The sequence below is a fragment of the Ciconia boyciana genome, chromosome 1, assembly GCF_034638445.1.
Source record: "Ciconia boyciana chromosome 1, ASM3463844v1, whole genome shotgun sequence".
Taxonomy (NCBI): Eukaryota; Metazoa; Chordata; class Aves; order Ciconiiformes; family Ciconiidae; genus Ciconia; species Ciconia boyciana.
Window position 1 is genome coordinate 68,798,671 of NC_132934.1, and position 17,455 is coordinate 68,816,125.

General features: G+C 42.5%; 1 protein-coding gene across 4 annotated transcripts in view; it reads left to right on the forward strand.

Annotated features, from left to right (window-relative positions):
• The window catches only part of WNK1 (WNK lysine deficient protein kinase 1), a 108,680-nt gene extending 92,631 nt beyond the window's left edge, over positions 1–16,049 (forward strand). For 2 of the 4 annotated variants that reach the window (XM_072873032.1, XM_072873039.1), the window contains 7 exons: positions 35–104; positions 1,618–1,697; positions 2,250–2,908; positions 3,868–4,070; positions 5,336–5,530; positions 12,482–12,669; positions 12,976–16,049. In XM_072873032.1, the coding sequence (XP_072729133.1) occupies positions 35–104; positions 1,618–1,697; positions 2,250–2,908; positions 3,868–4,070; positions 5,336–5,530; positions 12,482–12,669; positions 12,976–13,290 (1,710 nt within the window). In that variant the 3' untranslated portion in view covers positions 13,291–16,049. The remainder of the gene's footprint in view (positions 1–34; positions 105–1,617; positions 1,698–2,249; positions 2,909–3,867; positions 4,071–5,335; positions 5,531–12,481; positions 12,670–12,975) is intronic. The other 2 variants (XM_072873047.1, XM_072873055.1) reach the window with 1 other exon arrangement.
• Positions 16,050–17,455: the final 1,406 nt, after the last annotated feature.

Below are 17,455 nucleotides of genomic sequence, written 5' to 3' on the forward strand. Positions count from 1 at the left end.
AACTTTTATTTTGGTTTCCCCCTTGAACCTGTAGTCTGTGCCCTCAGTAGCATCTACAACGGTTACCGGGCTGGTGTCGACAGCAACACAGTCTCTGAAGGATGGTAAGACAGCCTTGATGATTTTAGATGGTTTTTCAGCATGGAGATATAATCTGAAATTGAACAGACTAGCAACTTGGAAGGATATAGCCTTTTTTAGTAAGTCATACAATGGCAATTCCTTAAGGATCATATTAGTTTTTAGTAACCAGACTGAAATTTTCCACTGTAGGCCAGGGGAGGGGAATGATACATGCATATTATAGTAACTCATTTAGGATTTAAAGCTGTGCAAAATGCTGAATTAAGACTTGCAAAGAATCTCCAGTATGCTGCTCAGGTACAGCTTCAGGATTTGAAGGAACTGTTTTCTGTCTTGTGTTATGATCTTGGCAACAACAGTAAGACTTCTCATTTTGTGTCATTGTGCTGTGTCCTATATGTAGGATACCTCTTCCTAACCTAAGAGTGTTTCCTTTCTATTTAAATATAGAATTGAAAGTTAAACTATGAAAAATTTAAGAAAGGTAGTAGGAAAACCAGACTCCCTTCTGGCTGCTTTGGAACAACTGAAGGTTGACTGGATGATCAACAATTGAAGTCTGAATGATCAATGACTTTAAAATCTAAATGAGTACAGGTGCTTGGGGCGGGGAACCCAACAACTTGCAAAATAGTCTGAGACTTTCCTGTCAGTATTCCCCTAATTGTTTTAATTTTAAAAATCTTCCTTTTTTAAAAGAAGCTGTTAATGTGGTACTAAGATTATTTCTGAACTATCAAGTAAACATAGTTTAACTTGCATGTGCCTCTGAAGTTCAATAACAAACCTTCAAAAGCTAATAAAACCAGTAGGAAAATAAAATATTCCTATTTTGGTATGTCGCTAGTGAACTATACCGTAGAACTCATCTGTTTGCTGGAAAATGAGTTAGTTTTCGCCTGTTAAAGTTTAGAAGGTAAAAGTAAACAAGCTGGGAAGTTGCTTAATAAACACAGCAAGCTGTCCAGCAGAACTGATTTAAAAATAGAATGTTATTTCTCAGCTTTGTAACCTTATACTGCCAGTGCATACAGCAACAAAATTAGGAGCTGACACCTAGGAATCCAGCTCTGAAAGCTCAGATAGACTGCTTTGAGTAAATGTGGTTTATAGCATTTCTTCAACTTACCACTTTTCTATTAATAAATTGTCCCCAGTGTTGGTGAAATTCAGGTAGTCAGTGTGGGTATTGAATTAAAATAAGCTTTTTCTTACATAAATTTCAGTTCTGTTTTTTATTCTTTGGCTGTTTCACATCCCTGTTCGAAATCAGTGTGCTTTTTCTACCATCATCTAGAAGTGCACTTTTAGCGAGTATACTGTGCAGGGAAACTTTATAGAAAAATACTTCACTTTAATATTGCAGTTTGACATTCTGTCTGGTAAAGTTGAAAAAAGAGATCAGGTTCCATGACTCCAAAGGCCTGTTAGGAGTTACCTGATAGTTGAGTTTGAAGTAGATAAAAAGAAATAGTTGGAGTTCAAATAATTTGTTGCTCATTTTCTTCTTAATCCCATTCTCCTTTTCCTTAGCTTCAGCATCATGCGGTGGAGAGAGCAGTGCTATGGCTACCACAGCAGGAGCTGGGGTTCTTAAGATGGGACGGTTTCAGGTAGGAGATATTAAACTGGTTTGGTGGTTGATACAGGATCTTCGCTGAGCAGGGCCTGCATAGTGCCAGCTCAGTGTGCCTCGTGATGGGCTTTTCTGTTGGAAGAAAATGTCCATGTTGAGCTTGTGAATGCAGTGCTTTGTGCAGATGCTGTTTTCCTTCAGGGCGGAAGTTGCACTAGATCATGCAGGTCTAGAATTGTGAATACAGCATTTCATCATGTCAGGCCTTAGCTGTGTAGCTGTTGGCCTTACTCTTTAATGTTAGCTGCCTTTTGGCTAACAATGCTCAGATGTTCACTGCATTATGTCCTGTTTGTGAAGGAAGTCCCCTCTGAATCTGCTGTGTTTCTTGGAGTTAATCCTCCAGATTGCTCAGAAGTACTATTTCGTGTGGTAGTGTGTTACATGGAGGGAAGCAGTAGCTTGCTTTGTGGCATACCAAGGAAACTAGTTATTTTCCCCTCTCAGATGCATCTTACTATTAAGGTAAATAAAAGCATCATGTCAAGGAAGAACTAAGAAAGTCTGCATGATTGCATTTCTATTCTAGGTATCTGTGGCAGTGGATGATGTGCTAAAAGAGGGTGACAAACCTGAAACTAAGCCGGTGCAATTTGAAACCACCTCCACTGATTCTTCATCTCTTTCTGGCAGTAGCCCAGAGAGTACACTGGTAAAGCAGGCTGGCAGTCGGAAAAGTGAGGCTGTTGCTGACTCTTCCTTGGATGTGGTAGATGGCACTCCTCAGACAGTTCCTGTGCTGCAATTACCAGTAGATGTTGGTCAGCCTACTAAGGTCGGGCGCTTTCAGGTAACAACAACAACGGATCAAGTGGGGCGCTTTTCAGTGTCAAAGACTCAGGATGAGGTCAGCTGTGCAGAGAAAGAGCCAATGACTCTTCCTCTCTCTGTGGACTTGGAACGAGTTGCTTCTTCAGCTGCAGCTCCGAAGAAAGAGTTGGAGTCAAGGCAGTCCCCACACATGAACGGTCCGTCCTCTGAACCGGAGGCTGCCTTCTTAAGTGGGATGGCTAAGGATTTGGATGACGGCTCGGGGAGCCCAGACTCCCTCCAGCCCCTGGGGTCAAAGATCAGCCTCCCTGTTCAGAGCCTTAGCAACTCTTTCAACTCTTCCTACATGAGCAGTGACAATGAGTCGGATATTGAAGATGAAGACTTGAAATTGGAACTCCGTCGGTTACGGGAGAAGTAAGGCTTTTTTCCTTGTGTGGTCATGTATGAAATATGTTAAAATTAATATGAATTTCATCTGTACTTTACTTTTCACAAAGAACAAAAGTAAACTTCTTAAGACTCAACCTTTGCTAAGTGTCAGGACCCATTGTCAGTGTTTATGTGGGAAGTAAGACTCTTTAGTGGGAAAGTAGTACATAATTGTAACAAAAAAGGTATATACATGTTCACTGTGCTTAATTTTCTAACCTGTAACCTTGTTGTATGTATTTATATGTAGATTGATTGCAGTGTGGATAAGACTGCAGATGTATAGAAGCTTTTGCATATCACTGAAGATTAGTAGTTAGTGGGAATAGTGGTGTGTCATTTGAAAATGACACATAACTCTCTGCATTTCTAATATGCATTTCTGGCATTTCTAATGGGTCTCCTTTTCCTGAAGAATCCTTGTTGGCTTAGAAAAAAAATCGAAGTCAAGCAATGTGACCTACTAATTTATTTATACTGGAAGTTGAACATTTTTTAGAGCAGCTAGCAATTTTAAATCTTGTGTATGTAACTGCTCTGAAAAAAATCCTGAGGAAATACAAATGTAGAAGTCTCCCAAGGCCATATGCCTCAGAAAACGAGTAATCTAGCTATTCCTGTAGCATTTTAATGCTGAATGATTTGATCTTCTACAGTAGGTGTATGTTCTTGTTTGTACTTCCATTTATCCTGGTTTTATGATTACAATGTTGGGAACTTTGTGTTGGAATTCTAGCCAGCTTTAGGGCACAATGGAAAATGGCTAGTGTTCTGCCATGTGCATTCAGTTGTTATTTGGGGAAGAGATTTATTTCCTCCTTTCTTAAATGTTAATGGGTGTTTGACTAAAGAAGCTGGTCAAGCCCCACTGGAGAGGAGGGATTGCATGCATGCATGAATATATGTATAATTTTTCTAAGTCATACTCTTTTGTAACTTGTTAGGCACCTTAAAGAGATCCAGGAGCTGCAGAGTCGCCAGAAGCAGGAGATTGAGTCACTATACATGAAATTGGGAAAGGCCCCACCTGCAGTAATTATTCCCCCAGCTGCACCCCTTTCAGGAAGGAGGAGACGACCTACTAAAGGAAAAAGCAGCAAGTCCAGTCGTAGCAGCTCCCAGGGAAATAAGAGCCCTCAGCTATCAGGTAAGACTTTCTTCAATTTTTTCAGCAGATAAGACAGACAAGGTACCATCTCTCATTCTTAGATCTATGTCTGTGTGTCTGTTTCTCTGTCTTGTCTTTTGGAGGGTGGGGGTGTGTGTCCCAGTTCCTCTGCTGCCTGGATTACTAGATCATTTTTGAAATTGCTTTTGCTCTTTGGTAGTCTTGCTTGTGACTTTTGCAATCTACTGAAAGATACTGCTACATTGTTCTGTAAGAGCAGTTTTAAAGTTGTGATTTGTATTTTTTAGAGATTAGTTAGAGGGCTCTGACTGGGAAGAAAAGTGTAAATTTACAGTATGGGGGAAAACTTAGATTTTTTTTTTTAATTTTTATTTTTTTTAATATAAACTGCTCTTGTTGCCTCCTGAAACTGATTTTGCAGAATGGGCCGGGTCTCTTCAGTCATCTTCAGAGATTTTTTTTTTTCTACTTTAGTAGCACTTAAGCATGGTATTACTAGTGTCCTTACACTTCAGAAACTTACTCACAGTTGATGGATGTTTAAGTAGTGATTTTTTTTTTAATGGAGCTGCAATTTTTTTTGTACTTACAAACTGAGAAACAGTTTCAGTTGTCAAGGCTTCCTTTCTTACTAAAACCATTTTTATAATAAACAGAACTCAGAAAAACAGTTCTGTTTTACTGTTTGAGTGACATGGATGTCAGATGCTTGCTTGGTAATTGTAGATGTCTCTCAAATCCTGTAGCATTGAGTAAACAATATTGGAGGGCCAGCACTGTGAGCCGAAATATTTGTTACTGTTTCCTGCACGTTCGCTTTGGTAATTCCATGTCATGCTGCAATTTCTGTATCCAGTCACCCTGGCTGCTCACTTCTGTTTTGTTATATGATAGGGGAGCTATGTGTGAGCATGTGACAGTGAGCTAGCACAGAGTTGCCTTACAACTTAAGTAAATAAGAATTTTTCTAGTCTTACTGCTTTCTCAGAAACTGGAGTAGTTTACTCCTCCTGCCTCCCACTCTCTCTTGCCTGCATTGTCATGCTTGACGAGAGGATGATATCCTTTTTTTCCCCCACCACAGCACTTCTTCCTGTACCACTAGCATAATAGCTCACCTGATCATTTGAGTTACTTGGTAGTGACTTCACTCCCTAGTAAATGTTCCAGTCAAACTTTCCTTTGTTTTTTCTCCTGTCCCTTGGTAACAATGACAGAAGCTTCAAAAATAACGTGGGGAAACTGAAACATTGAACGACTTTTTGCCTTCCTTCTTCCTCTAGGCAATCTGTCAGCTCAAAGTGCACCATCAGTCTTGCCCCCACAGCAGACTCTTCATCCTCCTGGTAGTGTGCCAGAGACTGGGCAGAACCATTTGTTACAGCCCCTCAAACCTTCACCTTCTAGCGAAAATCTCTACTCTGCCTTTACCAGTGATGGTGCCCTTTCGGTACCAAGCCTTTCGGCACCAGGCCAAGGTAAGACTTTAAATGGAATTAGTGTCGAGTCTTGCACCTTTGTTACTGGTGAATGAATGATCAACTTGATGATACTTGATTTTTAATATATAGTGTAAAGTAGATTGGTAGTCTCCAGCCTATGAGTGGAGGCTGATAAGGGTGTGTTTTGCAACTAAATTTCTACCTTCTCACATAGATGAAGTGTGAGGTTGTTGAAGTAATGAATATATAGCACATGGCCCTGTCTGCTGTAATGAAAGCACGAAGGAGAATACAAAAGAGTGCAGTATGGTGGTGGCAAGCAATGTTCTGCTGACCTGGAGGAAAGGTATTGGCTGAAAGGATGAGGGGAAAGATGAGAATGGGGTGTCAGAAGTGTGAAGTGAGACTAAGGAAGGGGCAGAGCAGCTTTGGTGTTAACAGATAATTGAAATGGTAGGAAATTCCTGAAGACACACAGTCCTTTTAGACTTCCAAACTGCTTTGGCTGTTTCTGTCAATGGAGTTTTTAACAATGAAAGGTAGAAAAGGCTCATGTTCTGCAACTGTGAGTTAAAGAATTATCCTGGAAGGAAGAGTTAGTGTAGGAGGATGGAATGATAGGAATAATAAATTGTTCATTTACTCAAGTTACTTAAGTTGTGGATTGCTTGTTATTAGTTAGTATGTTATCAAATAATTTCTCAGACACAGCTGTTTTACTTGGTAGGGTGGGCTTTTTTGCTTGCCAGTCGTTAAGGGGATGACAGCTTGATTCCTTTACTTCTCTGAACTTAGCTGTTGCAGTTTTTTTTCCCCTTGAACATCTTTTCAAAAAGCTTTGCCATAGACTGATTGAATACATCAATTCTAATGTGTGTTTTTGTTGAAATTGGAGAAGTATGGACAGAAAATGGAAACAGACCTTTTGGAAGAATTTTCTGTAGAGGGTTTTTTCAATGAACTGTCTCAAGTATTTTGGAGCTACTTGAATCATCTCCCTGTATCTAGAGTTGTGCAGTACCGTTTTGTAATTGGATACTTTTGCCAGGATTTGGCTTTCCTATAGATTGCGACCTTATTGTTGGGTTACGTACTGGAGAGTAACACTGCAAACTTGGCCTAATGTCTGGAGCTATTGGAGGGAGTCTCTTCACTCCGTATATTGTCTACATACTCTTTGGTCACACTTTGAGGCTTATTCTTGTGTGTCATGTTAATGCATTTCACCCTTCCAATCTCAAGTTGCTAACATCTTGTAGTGGTGTTCTGTCTCTTCTCCTCTCCTTTCTCTGTTCTTCCTGTTTTTGTTTTCTCACAGGCTGTGCGAAGTTTAACTGTGCATCTGAGAGAGTGACGTTCAAGCCTGGTGGCAGGAGGACCCGATTTCTGAGTACGCCCTGCTTGGCTCTTTGTGTGTAACACCTTTACTCCTTCCTTGTCTGTGTTTTGTTTTGTCTTTTTGTTTGGTTGTTTTTTTTCCTGCTGCTTGGACCTGTTTCATGCAGCCCATTCTCATCTGCCACCTTGTATTCCCTCCCATCCTATGGCTCAGCTGAGCTGCTCTTAGCACGCCTTTAGAAGTTTGGGTTCTCGTGTTAGGTATTCTCTGTTATAAAACTCATAATAACAAGCACTCATTTCCTCTAAGCTTTTGGTGGAAGCTTTTTCAGGACAGTTCAGTGAAACAACAGAAACTGGGGAGAGTTAGCAAGCTGTGGATGCATGGGCATCTTCTTTTGGCCTGCCTTAGTAATTAGGCTTCAGCATATGTTAGCTGATACAAGACTTGGAAGGGAGGTAGTCTTTCTAGGGGAACAGCGAGGAAGATTTGTTTTCCAAATTATTCCTTTGTTGGACACCACTGTAACTGATGGGGGGAATATGTTGACTTTCTCCAGCAGTGTGCTTACTGTGCAAGTTGGATGTGTTTTTTGCATGTTCTCAGCACTGGTACTGATTACAGTGCAGAGCATTGATGCCACCTGTAGGCAGTTAATATTGACTTCTTACGTTCATTAGCAGATGGATAGCTAAAGATTGAAGTGTTGAGGGTTTTAAAAATACTTAGAGAATATTTTCAGGCCAACTTAATAGATCCTTACCTACTAATGGGCCCAGGTTCAGAAGCTTTTACTGTGAATTGGAGATACACTAAATGTGCAACAAATAGCAGTAAAGGTGGGTAAACAGACATCCTCAGACATCCTGTCAACCCTCACGAGTTACCTTGCAGCCCTTTTCAAAATCCTTTCATTTGTAGTTACATTAGGCCAGATTTACAAGAGAGCCTCAAACTTCTGATGTGATTGAAGTAATGATACGCTTGAGCTGAGGCTGCTGATGTGATGCTTTTTATTGGGAGCGCTGCAACATCTCCCGTGCTGCTTCTGCAGGCTGGACCCCTTAAATGTCTGACATTTGTTTCCTGCCCTCTGGAATGACTTGATATGAGAAAGCTTTAAGTGCTGTAACGAGACCTTCAGTCGCTGCACTGCATGACTGTACCACGCATCTGTAGCATCTGTCCCGCTACAGTTGGCAGTAGCACAGTGGAGCCAGAGTTGTGTGCAGGAACTAGGCCTGGCCTTCTGCAGAGACAGCTGCAATGCAACCAGCTCCATCCTCTGAGAAGGGAGTGAGTCAGAGGGAGGGGACATTTTTTCCTGGCTGTTAAGTTTTGCAATGATACCTCTAGTCCACTTCATTGGATTCATGGGGATGTAAATACTAATGGTATTTAATTTTACAAACTGAGCAGCTTTAAATGTTTTTGCTAGGTATATTAATGGGCAGATGTGCACTAACTGACATCTGCAATCTTTCTTGGAAGAAGTTAAATTCTTACCAAAGCTAACTCTTTAAAATAATCTTCAGTCTGGCCTGTCCTTTTTTGGGGTAGGGAATATAAAGAACAGCCATTCCGTTTCTGGAATTGACAATGAAGTGAATATATGAGAGTATCATCTACTTACAAGGCTTTGACTTGCTGCAAATTGACCATCATCTGGCTATAAGAGTACTTTGGCACATATATCTCTTGCTTATGGGACTGGTGCTAAGGGAAATGGATTCCTTTTGAAAAGTTGTTGTAGCTGTCCTGTAAAAGCAGGTAATACTTGGCATGGCGCAGCTTGGCCTGGCACTTGGCTTATTTCAGGTTGCTTGCTTCCTGGAGTCTTGTCCTTGAAATGCTACTGCAGACTGTTGTGGAGAGTGACAACCGGAGAAGATGCTGGGTTAGCATCAGTGGTGTTGAGGAAACAGTGCAGTAATTGATGCTTTTAACTGTGCAGCTGGAGAAACAGAGTGGTACAGCTTGGCAGGGAATGTCTGAACTATTCCACGGATCTGAGAAAATAGGGTGACAAACTAAAAGCACTTGACCTATCAAATAAGTCTTTCTCATGTTATAAACCAGTTGAACTGATAGTTGTAAAATGCTTCCTACCTCCTGACAAAAATGGAAGATGTACTTGCTTTTCCTTTTGTGACAACAGCCAGTTGTGACAGGAATGTCTTCTGACATTCTTCACTACTGTTTGGGAATTCCGAAGAATAAATGTAGGAGGCTGGGCCTCTTCTCTTTCTGAAATTCAACTGTTAGCTGATTCAACTGTCAGACCAGTCTTTGGGTTTTTCCTAGAATGTCCCAGTAGTGACTACAAGAGCCCTGCTGTGCTGTGTCCTCTGTTTCTCACCAAGCTTTTTGTACTGTTTGCTGATACTAAACATTTCTCACTGTTTCTCTTATCTTTAACAAATTACTCTCTCTTTGTGCTTCAGGGAAGATGGTGAAAAAAGTCTGTCCTTGCAACCAGCTCTGTAGTAATTATCTTATTTCTGTTATCTCCGATTCCTGATTGTAAAGCTACTCATCGGCTTTTTCTGGTCACTGAAGCCTTACCTCCCTGACTCTGTCTCCAGCACAGCATCTGTCTGTCTACGTTATGCCCTCTAATGTGTACTCTGTCATTAGTATATTGAATAGTCTGGCTATTACTCTTGCAGACACGTGGAGGCAGGCAGAACCTCACCTTCACTGTGGAACTCTTTGCTCATCGCTAACGAGAGCGAATTGAGCATCAGGGTCAGTTGCTCGCTGTAATGTGCTAGAGTAGTACCTTTGAGCAGCTGGTTTGTTCACAGATCTGATGGGGCTTGCCACCTCAGTGATGGATCCAATTGCAGACACTCCTTCAGCATTTTAAAAGAATAAGAGTAAGACATCAGAGATTTCCAGTGTGTCTCCCAAAGCAAGAGATGTTCAGAAAAGCCTGTGTGTGCTCATGTCATTTGAGACTGTTTTAAAGGTGTCTTCTGACTGCTGGTTTATGGGGGGGGAAAATAAAAGGGCAGAATGAAGGCATTATAGGTAGCAGGCTGGAGAGAGAGAAGCCTGTTTCACTTCAGATCCTTCATGTCAGAGCAGAACTGGGGACGGCTGCTGTGACTGAGCAGGAATGTGGGGGGTTGTTTCCATTGAATGCTACAAGTTGAAGCACTTCCTTTTCAGACTCTTCTGGATGGCAGTTTCTGCAGGTGGTGACTACATCAGAACTAAAATGTGAAATTCCCGAGAAGTAATTTTTTAAATTAACATTACGTGGGAGGTTTAGTAATTGTATAGCTCACCTATAATGGTGTAGGCTGGTCTGTCTGTGACCTGAGATAGGAGCTCCCTAACAAAACCACTTTTGGTGACAAAGCTCTCGCAACCTCCCACCTTTCCCACCTTCTGGACCAGTCCAGTCCTTTTCAAAACACTTGAACTTTCATAAATGATCTTTCACATCTTCAGCTGAATGCGCTGTAGTATATATCTTGATTAATTCTCTTCCTTCCGTGGCCTGAGGAAGCTCTCCAGCGTAGGTCCAGGATCCAGTGTGCTTACTGATTAAAGTGGAAATGTGAAATATCAAAAGCAGATACTAGCCATCGTGAAGAGGATGAGAGAGAGCGTGTCAATCCCTGCATGAACCCTCACAGTGGAATGTGATTATTACTGGTTTTGGCAGCTCCCCCCAAGTACCTCTTTCTTGCTTTTGCCTCATTTGTTTTTAATTTCACCTTACACATCACTGCTCATATTAAATAATTGTATTCTGAGCCCTTTCCACATGATGCATGCTTAAGGTTCTTGTTATTTCACTGTAGATTTTCCTTTCCACCTTACAGTGTGTTTCTGTTACTCTTCATCTGAGCTGCAGCTGCACACCCTGGTCAGGGAACCTTATTCTTTCCTTTCTGCGTGTATTGTTGCATGCGTATGCCTGCCCGTAACAACTGCTGCCCCACGTGTGGGCACCCAGACCGGGAGCCACTTCCATGCTTGAGCTGGAACTGGTGGGAGGGATACATATCCTCCCCTCCTCAGCACTACTAGAGGCAGTAACACGTTGCTTATTTGTCCTGCATAGTAAGTACGTCACCTTCCTAATTCACTCCTCAATATGAAACATTCCTGCAGGGTTCTGGAGCCAGTTCTTTCTTTGATACAGTGGTTGCAAGGAATGTGGCTGATAGCCAGGGCAAGTGGAACAGATGAAGTAGCTGTCAGGCAGGAGACAGCGACTCCATCTCTGTTGCAAAGGCCAAATGACGATTTTCATTGCTGGCATTTTTGATGCTCTACTTTTAATCAGTTTTCTTCAGAAATGTCTGCCATAAACTCAGGTTTTCTTGGATTTCCCAGTTGTAGTCTTCAGAGTGAGCAAGTAGAAACATTTGAGGAACTTTGAGAACCAAGTAGATGAGGATGTATGCTTGCAAGGAGTGCTGGGTTTAGCACTGCAGTGGCCAGATACTTACTTTGGTTTTGTAACAAATGAATTTGTAAAATCCAGATCCATTCCACCTTTACCACGTCCTTCAGAAAAATTCTGTTGCCCTACTGGTTAACCATCATTTCCACTTCTGTAAATGAGGGTACTTTGCAGTACTGTTGGGAATTTAGGAAGCTTACTCGATAATACACAATTTCTTTGATTCCTGTTATGAGGTCTGCCTTTGAAAAACTTAAATTTCAGTGCAGTTGCATGTTTAGAAGTGTGAGGGGGGATGGTGAGGCTATCTAAAACAAAGCTTCTAGTTTTTTTTTTTCCTACAGGATAATGTTCAGCAAGCTTTCTAGCAGAACTGAAGCCTGGTATTTATGTGAAGGGTTTTTGGTATTCTCGCAATCAGCCCAATGAATAGAAAAACTTGTCAAAGCACGTCTGAGGAACTACTCTCATTTCTTCCTTCTTTAAGCCGTATTAGTTGTTTGCATCTGAAACGCTTGTTCTTCTGACATAGGAAATGTGAACATAATGGCAAAAAAATGCTTTCAGAGGCAAAAAGCAAAATTTAATGCAGTGCAGACTTCCCCCGCTGATCCTGGCTGTTTGGTGGATGAAGACAGTCCCATCTGGTTATCTTCAGGAACATAAGTATGGCAGCTATTGGAAACAACAGTTGCTGTTTCTAACTGTGGCTTTTTTTGTGTAATCTGGATGAATTCTTCTCTTCATTTTACAAAGTGGAGATAATTTGCTACAGAGCAGCTGGCAATGCTGATTGTACTGCTCCTTACTCAGCATCCAGCATTGTTCTCTGAGGTGGAATTGACCCATGCCAATAGTGGTTGCTGCTAATTAAAAGGTGTAGGATGAGAGAATGACGTGACTGTACTGTCATTCAGTGCTGAAATCTAATCTCCTTTTTCCTCTACAAAGACACGTAGGCTGCTACCACTCCCCTCTTAAGATGACTACTTGCAGCACTTCTTGAAAAGTAAACATATCTATGAAATGCTCTTAATCTGAGAAAATGCCTGTAGGAGTCCTTGTAGTTCCCACTTCAGTGTGTCCGGGAAAACTGAAACTTAGAATTAATCTGCATGGCATTTTAACTGGCTCTCTATTGATGTACCATTATCACAATTATTAAATTTACTAGAGAAAGATGATCTTTAACCTAAGTTTTGATTCCTGTTTTTTGTATTTGTAGGGACCAGCAGCACTAACACAGTCGGGGCTACAGTGAACAGCCAAGCACCCCAGTCTCAGCCTACTGCTATTGCCTCAAGCCGGAAAGGGACTTTCACAGATGACCTGCACAAGCTGGTAGATAACTGGGCCCGAGATGCCATGAACCTGTCTGGCAAGAAAGTTGGCAAAGGGCATAGCAACTATGAGGTAGGATGTAGACCGTGAACATTTATGGTAAGAAACTGTCAGCGTTGTTGCTATCTCATTAGGGTGTCAAACACCGCTAGAGTACAGTTGCCGTGTAGCTTGGACAACTGCTCTAGAGAACTGTTGGCTTTATCTCGTGTGTGCAGGATTGTATCACCTGCTGTGGAAGGGAAGGGGATAACTAAAGAGGAGGGCCATGGCGGGTTCTTGTGAACAGCCATTGGGAACAGCTTGTGGACCAAGGGGTGAGCCTGTGGTTTTTAAGCACAGTTGTGTAACTTGTCTTGGGGTTGGGTTTTCTTTCAGGGCCCTGGAATGGCAAGAAAATTCTCGGCACCAGGTCAGCTCTGTATCTCTATGACATCTTCCCTGGGTGCTACGCCCATCTCTGCAGCATCAGCTACCTCTTTAGGTCCCTTCACAAAGGCTATGTGCCCTCCGCAGCAGTACGGTTACCCAGCAGCGTCTTTTGCCGCTCCGTGGAGTGGGACGGGTGGTCCCGTGCAGCCACCACTCGGCCAGTTCCAGCCCGTAGGTGCCGCGTCTTTGCAAAGCTTCAACATCAGCAATTTGCAAAAGTCGATCAGCAACCCTCCAGGCTCCAACCTGCGGACCACTTAGCCGCGCTCGAAGACCATGCTGGCTAGACCTCGGGACAGGACATGGGGAGGGAGATGGGGCCCTGTATCAACTACTAGTGCTGCAATGAACTGGTAGCTTGCCAGACTGGGAATGAATTTCTCTTTTCCAACCATTGCTGTCAACTCTCTGGAAAGGGAGTTTCCCCACACACTTTCAAGGGGGAGGAGGATGATCAACATCCTTATGATGGGGACAGTGCTTTTGACCGAGGGGTTCTGCTCTTGTTTGGAACAAGAGCTGTGAAGAGAAGTCACGGGGTCAGTTAATGCAGTCTTGCTGTAAAATTTCTCTCTGGTTCGAGGCTGAATCCACATGTGTTGAGGTGGGAGAGCTGAATCCTAGCATGAGGCTTTAGCACGCTTCTCATCTCTCCCTGAAGAACCAAGACCAGGAGAAAAGCTGTCCAAATCCCCCTCCTCTCCCTCTCCCCAGTCAATCGTATCTGGCTCCGAAATGCTGGGGCACACGAATGGACTTGCAGTGCAGCCCGTGCTTGATAGGTCATTACTGCTTTAAGTAAGATATTAATAGCTTTGACTGCAGCATTAGAGCAATTTAAATTGTTTAAAAAATTTTAAAAGTTCCCTGCGGACATGTACTTACCATCAGTTTTGATGTGGAAACACTGTGATATATAAATGTTGTTGGACAACAGTAGTTTAAAAATGAGTGGAATATAGAGGGTTGAAAAAGTTAAAAAGAAAAAAATGGGAAAAAAAGCTAGCTATATCCTTATACTTATTGGAGACACTTTAACTTTTTCCTTTGTATTTTCATCGTATTAGATAAATAAATGTGAATGTAAAATTGTATAAATTAATGTACTTGAATACTTGTCTGTTCTCCCAGTATGCTTGCTGGATATTTTAGTGCCTTGGACTTCTATTGCTTCTGCAGTTAGCATCGTCTTCCCAGCAGAGCCCCAGGTGGACAGAGGGCAAGTTCAGAGAAGGATGGATTATTTGTACCTAGTGACTGGGACATTGGAGTTTATTTAGTGATACCGTTACTGTTTAGAGTAGGTGTACGGAGGGGGAAGTCACTGAGGCAGCGCGTTGGAACAGCGTTCTGTGTGTTGGGGAAACTTGTCCAGGTGGGCAGATCTGAAGTTGCTGGTGTGACAGGGGCCAGGTGGGGCTGGGACGGAGGGTCGTGGGTGAAGCTAAAACGAGACTAACCAATATTGTCTACGGAGGCAGGAGGTCTGGATCAGAAACGGAGAGAGGATGGGGAGAACGTGTATCTTTGGGAAAGGCCCAACTTAAGATGCAGTTTGACTCCACCTGCGAAGTGGTAAAGATGTTTGGTCAGGATGTGACTTGAGGGAGAGGTGCCATTGCTCGTTGGCATGGGCTTGTCTGCTGGGATTGCTTTTCTTACCTTTTTTTTTTTTGGTAAAATCCATTTAAGCCAGGAATAGACCGTCCTGGTGCAACGTCCATTGCCGGCAATGGATGTACTTGAAACAGCCGGCGTCAAGAAGTTTCCTCTGTCTTATTTGGAGGATTTACGATTTTGTTCACTCTAACAAATTTCAAGCTGGTACCAGGACTGTAACTATCTGTCACCTCTTAGTAACTGTACTGTACCTTCTGCTTTGGTCATTCTCCCTTTTCATATTTAAAAAATACTGGTTTCCTCTTCAAAGTGAAAATAATACCAGCCAGTATTTATGTAGTGCTGCAAAAAGCTGTGAAGGATGAGAGGGCTGCTTCCCGGTACTTGGGAGCAGCTCACTGGTATCCTGGAAGCTGGTGCATCACGGAGATGTTACTTGCCTGAATATTTTTCTGGGAGCGCTGTTCGCCCTGTGGAGCCTTAACAGGGAGTTTTTCTGTCTGCGGGTGTTCTCACTCTTTTATTTTTACAAAGAAACGTGCAAGATCCGTTCCTTTCCCGTCACTTCTTTTTTTACAGCAGTTTTGGCAGCAAGGGCAGGTACAGGCTGGAGATGAACACCTGAGGGTGAAAGCTAGTGCCGAGGTGGCTGGGCTCCGAGTTCCTTAGGTTTGGGGGTTTATTCTTTGTAACTGAAGTGCAGACTAGAGCTACAGAATGAGAGAGGAGGCTCATGGTGTGTGTGTGGTGGAAGGGGGGGAGAAAGCAGGGGGCCCTGCAGCTGAAGTGAAACGGAGAACCTCTGCTCTTCCGTCTGAATGGATGCAGAGAAGGTTCCTGAACACGCCCAGTGTGAGGGGAGAGGCATGCTCTGGAAACGGGAGCAGTGACAAACCCGGGGTGGTAATGAAACGAGGGGAGTATTCATGGCAGGGGAACCAGTCAGCTGGATGCAGCACGTGGTTATTTAATTTTGATCTAATAAGTTTGAGGTCGTTTTTTCACTTAATGTTATGCAAGAACTGGTTTTATTTACCATTGATTCCCCCCCTCCCCCCCCCGCTCCCTCCTGTGGATGAATAACTGAAGTCTAGAGGAATAAACTAATGCTACTGAACTGTTAAATTATTTTGTTTAATATTACACTTTGAGTATCTTTTTCCACATAAAATCTGTTTCTGAATTACAAGCGTTTTCTTTACATTATTTAACAATGTACACTGTAAAAAATAAAAATAAAAAAAATAAAATTAATTAAAACTTTGGGCTTCCCTGGCCGTAGTTAGTTGTATGTTTTGCACTAAACCCAGGCACTGCGCTTCTTGTACGATTGCGCTTTGTGCTGCAATTTGTTACCTTTGTAGAATATTTAATGAAGTCATTCAAATAAACCAGACCTGCTTTTGTTGAGCTGTGGGTTTTCTTGTTAAACAGCAGGTTCCAACCTCTCCGTCCTCTTCCTGGAGTGATTTAACTGTTACCCAATTTATCAGCTTATCACAGGAAAGTACAAGAAACCCATTTTAATGAGACCCTTAACTTCTCAAAAGCAGTGATCAGTAATGAGCCTTTGGCCTTTTAATAGAATACTCTGAAACAAGGTACTAAAAGAATAATTCATAGAATGGATCTTCTTTATGAGAGGAGGGGCCGAAGGGAAAGGGAGGGAGAAGCTGTGAAGGATAACGCATAAGCAGTATGATTGCTTTTATGGCTGAGACTCTCAAAGTTACCAAATAGCAGAGAAACACGCTCAGCTATGGCAGTCAAGAACTTGGTGGCTCTCCCTGTTTGAAGCACAGGTGGAGCTTCACTGGCAGTGGCTCTGCGCTTCCTTTTGGCAGTGAAGGTAGAGCAGGGTGTGCTGCAAGGGCTGGGGAAGCACCTGTCCTGGGCACGGAAGAGGAGTTGTCCTCTTTTTCTCTTGGGTCTGTTGCCCTCCTCTCTGGGGTGGAAGGGAGCAGGGGTGTGCTCCTGCAGTGCTGGGGAGAAGAAACTTTTTAGTGTGGCTCTACAACAGGAATTCCATCCCCAAATTTGCAACCGTACTGGTAGAGTAGAAGAGTGGAACTAGTTTACAGGGTCATTCTCAAACAACTGTAGACTTGCAGGAATTATTTGGTATTTCTAAACACTAATTGCTGCTGCATTTCTTTCCATTTTAAGAACAGCTTCTGTTATGAGTCATGCTGCTCAAGGCCTTAAAGGAAAAAAAAAAGCTCCAAGTGTAAGTTTTACTGCCCTTTTAAAAGGGAGCAGTCCTGAGAGGCTTACTGCGGTGATTTCTCTTAGAGGCGGCATGGCTACGTTTGCACTGTTTCTGTAGAGTCAAAGCTGATGCAGTTGTGTTCATGTGAGAATTTTTTTGTTGTAAAAGTTTGGAGCAGCTTTGAAGACTGTAATGCTGAATGTCTGCACATTCCCTTCCTAACAGGTATCTCATTTCAGCAGTGAGTGCATGACTCAGACATGTGGTATGTATTTCTTCCCTGAGCTGTTCTGAAGGCAGCACTGAATTGGAGAGAAACTAGTACGGTGAAATGTGAAACTATTTTCTAGATGTAATCTATTACAGTTAATTATAATTTGTCCTATCTTTCCACACTGAAGTCAATCCTTGTTCTTTGTCCTGTTGAGGAGGTAAGTGGATAGTAGAGGCTCTTTTAAGGAAAAAGGACCGATTAAGTGGTGAAGGTAAAGTAGGAGGAACAGGAATAAATGGTGAATACTTCAAATGTATTTACATTTAGACTGCTTTAAGAGACTGGACCAGATAGAGCGGCGATGGCAAAGCACAGGAACAAGG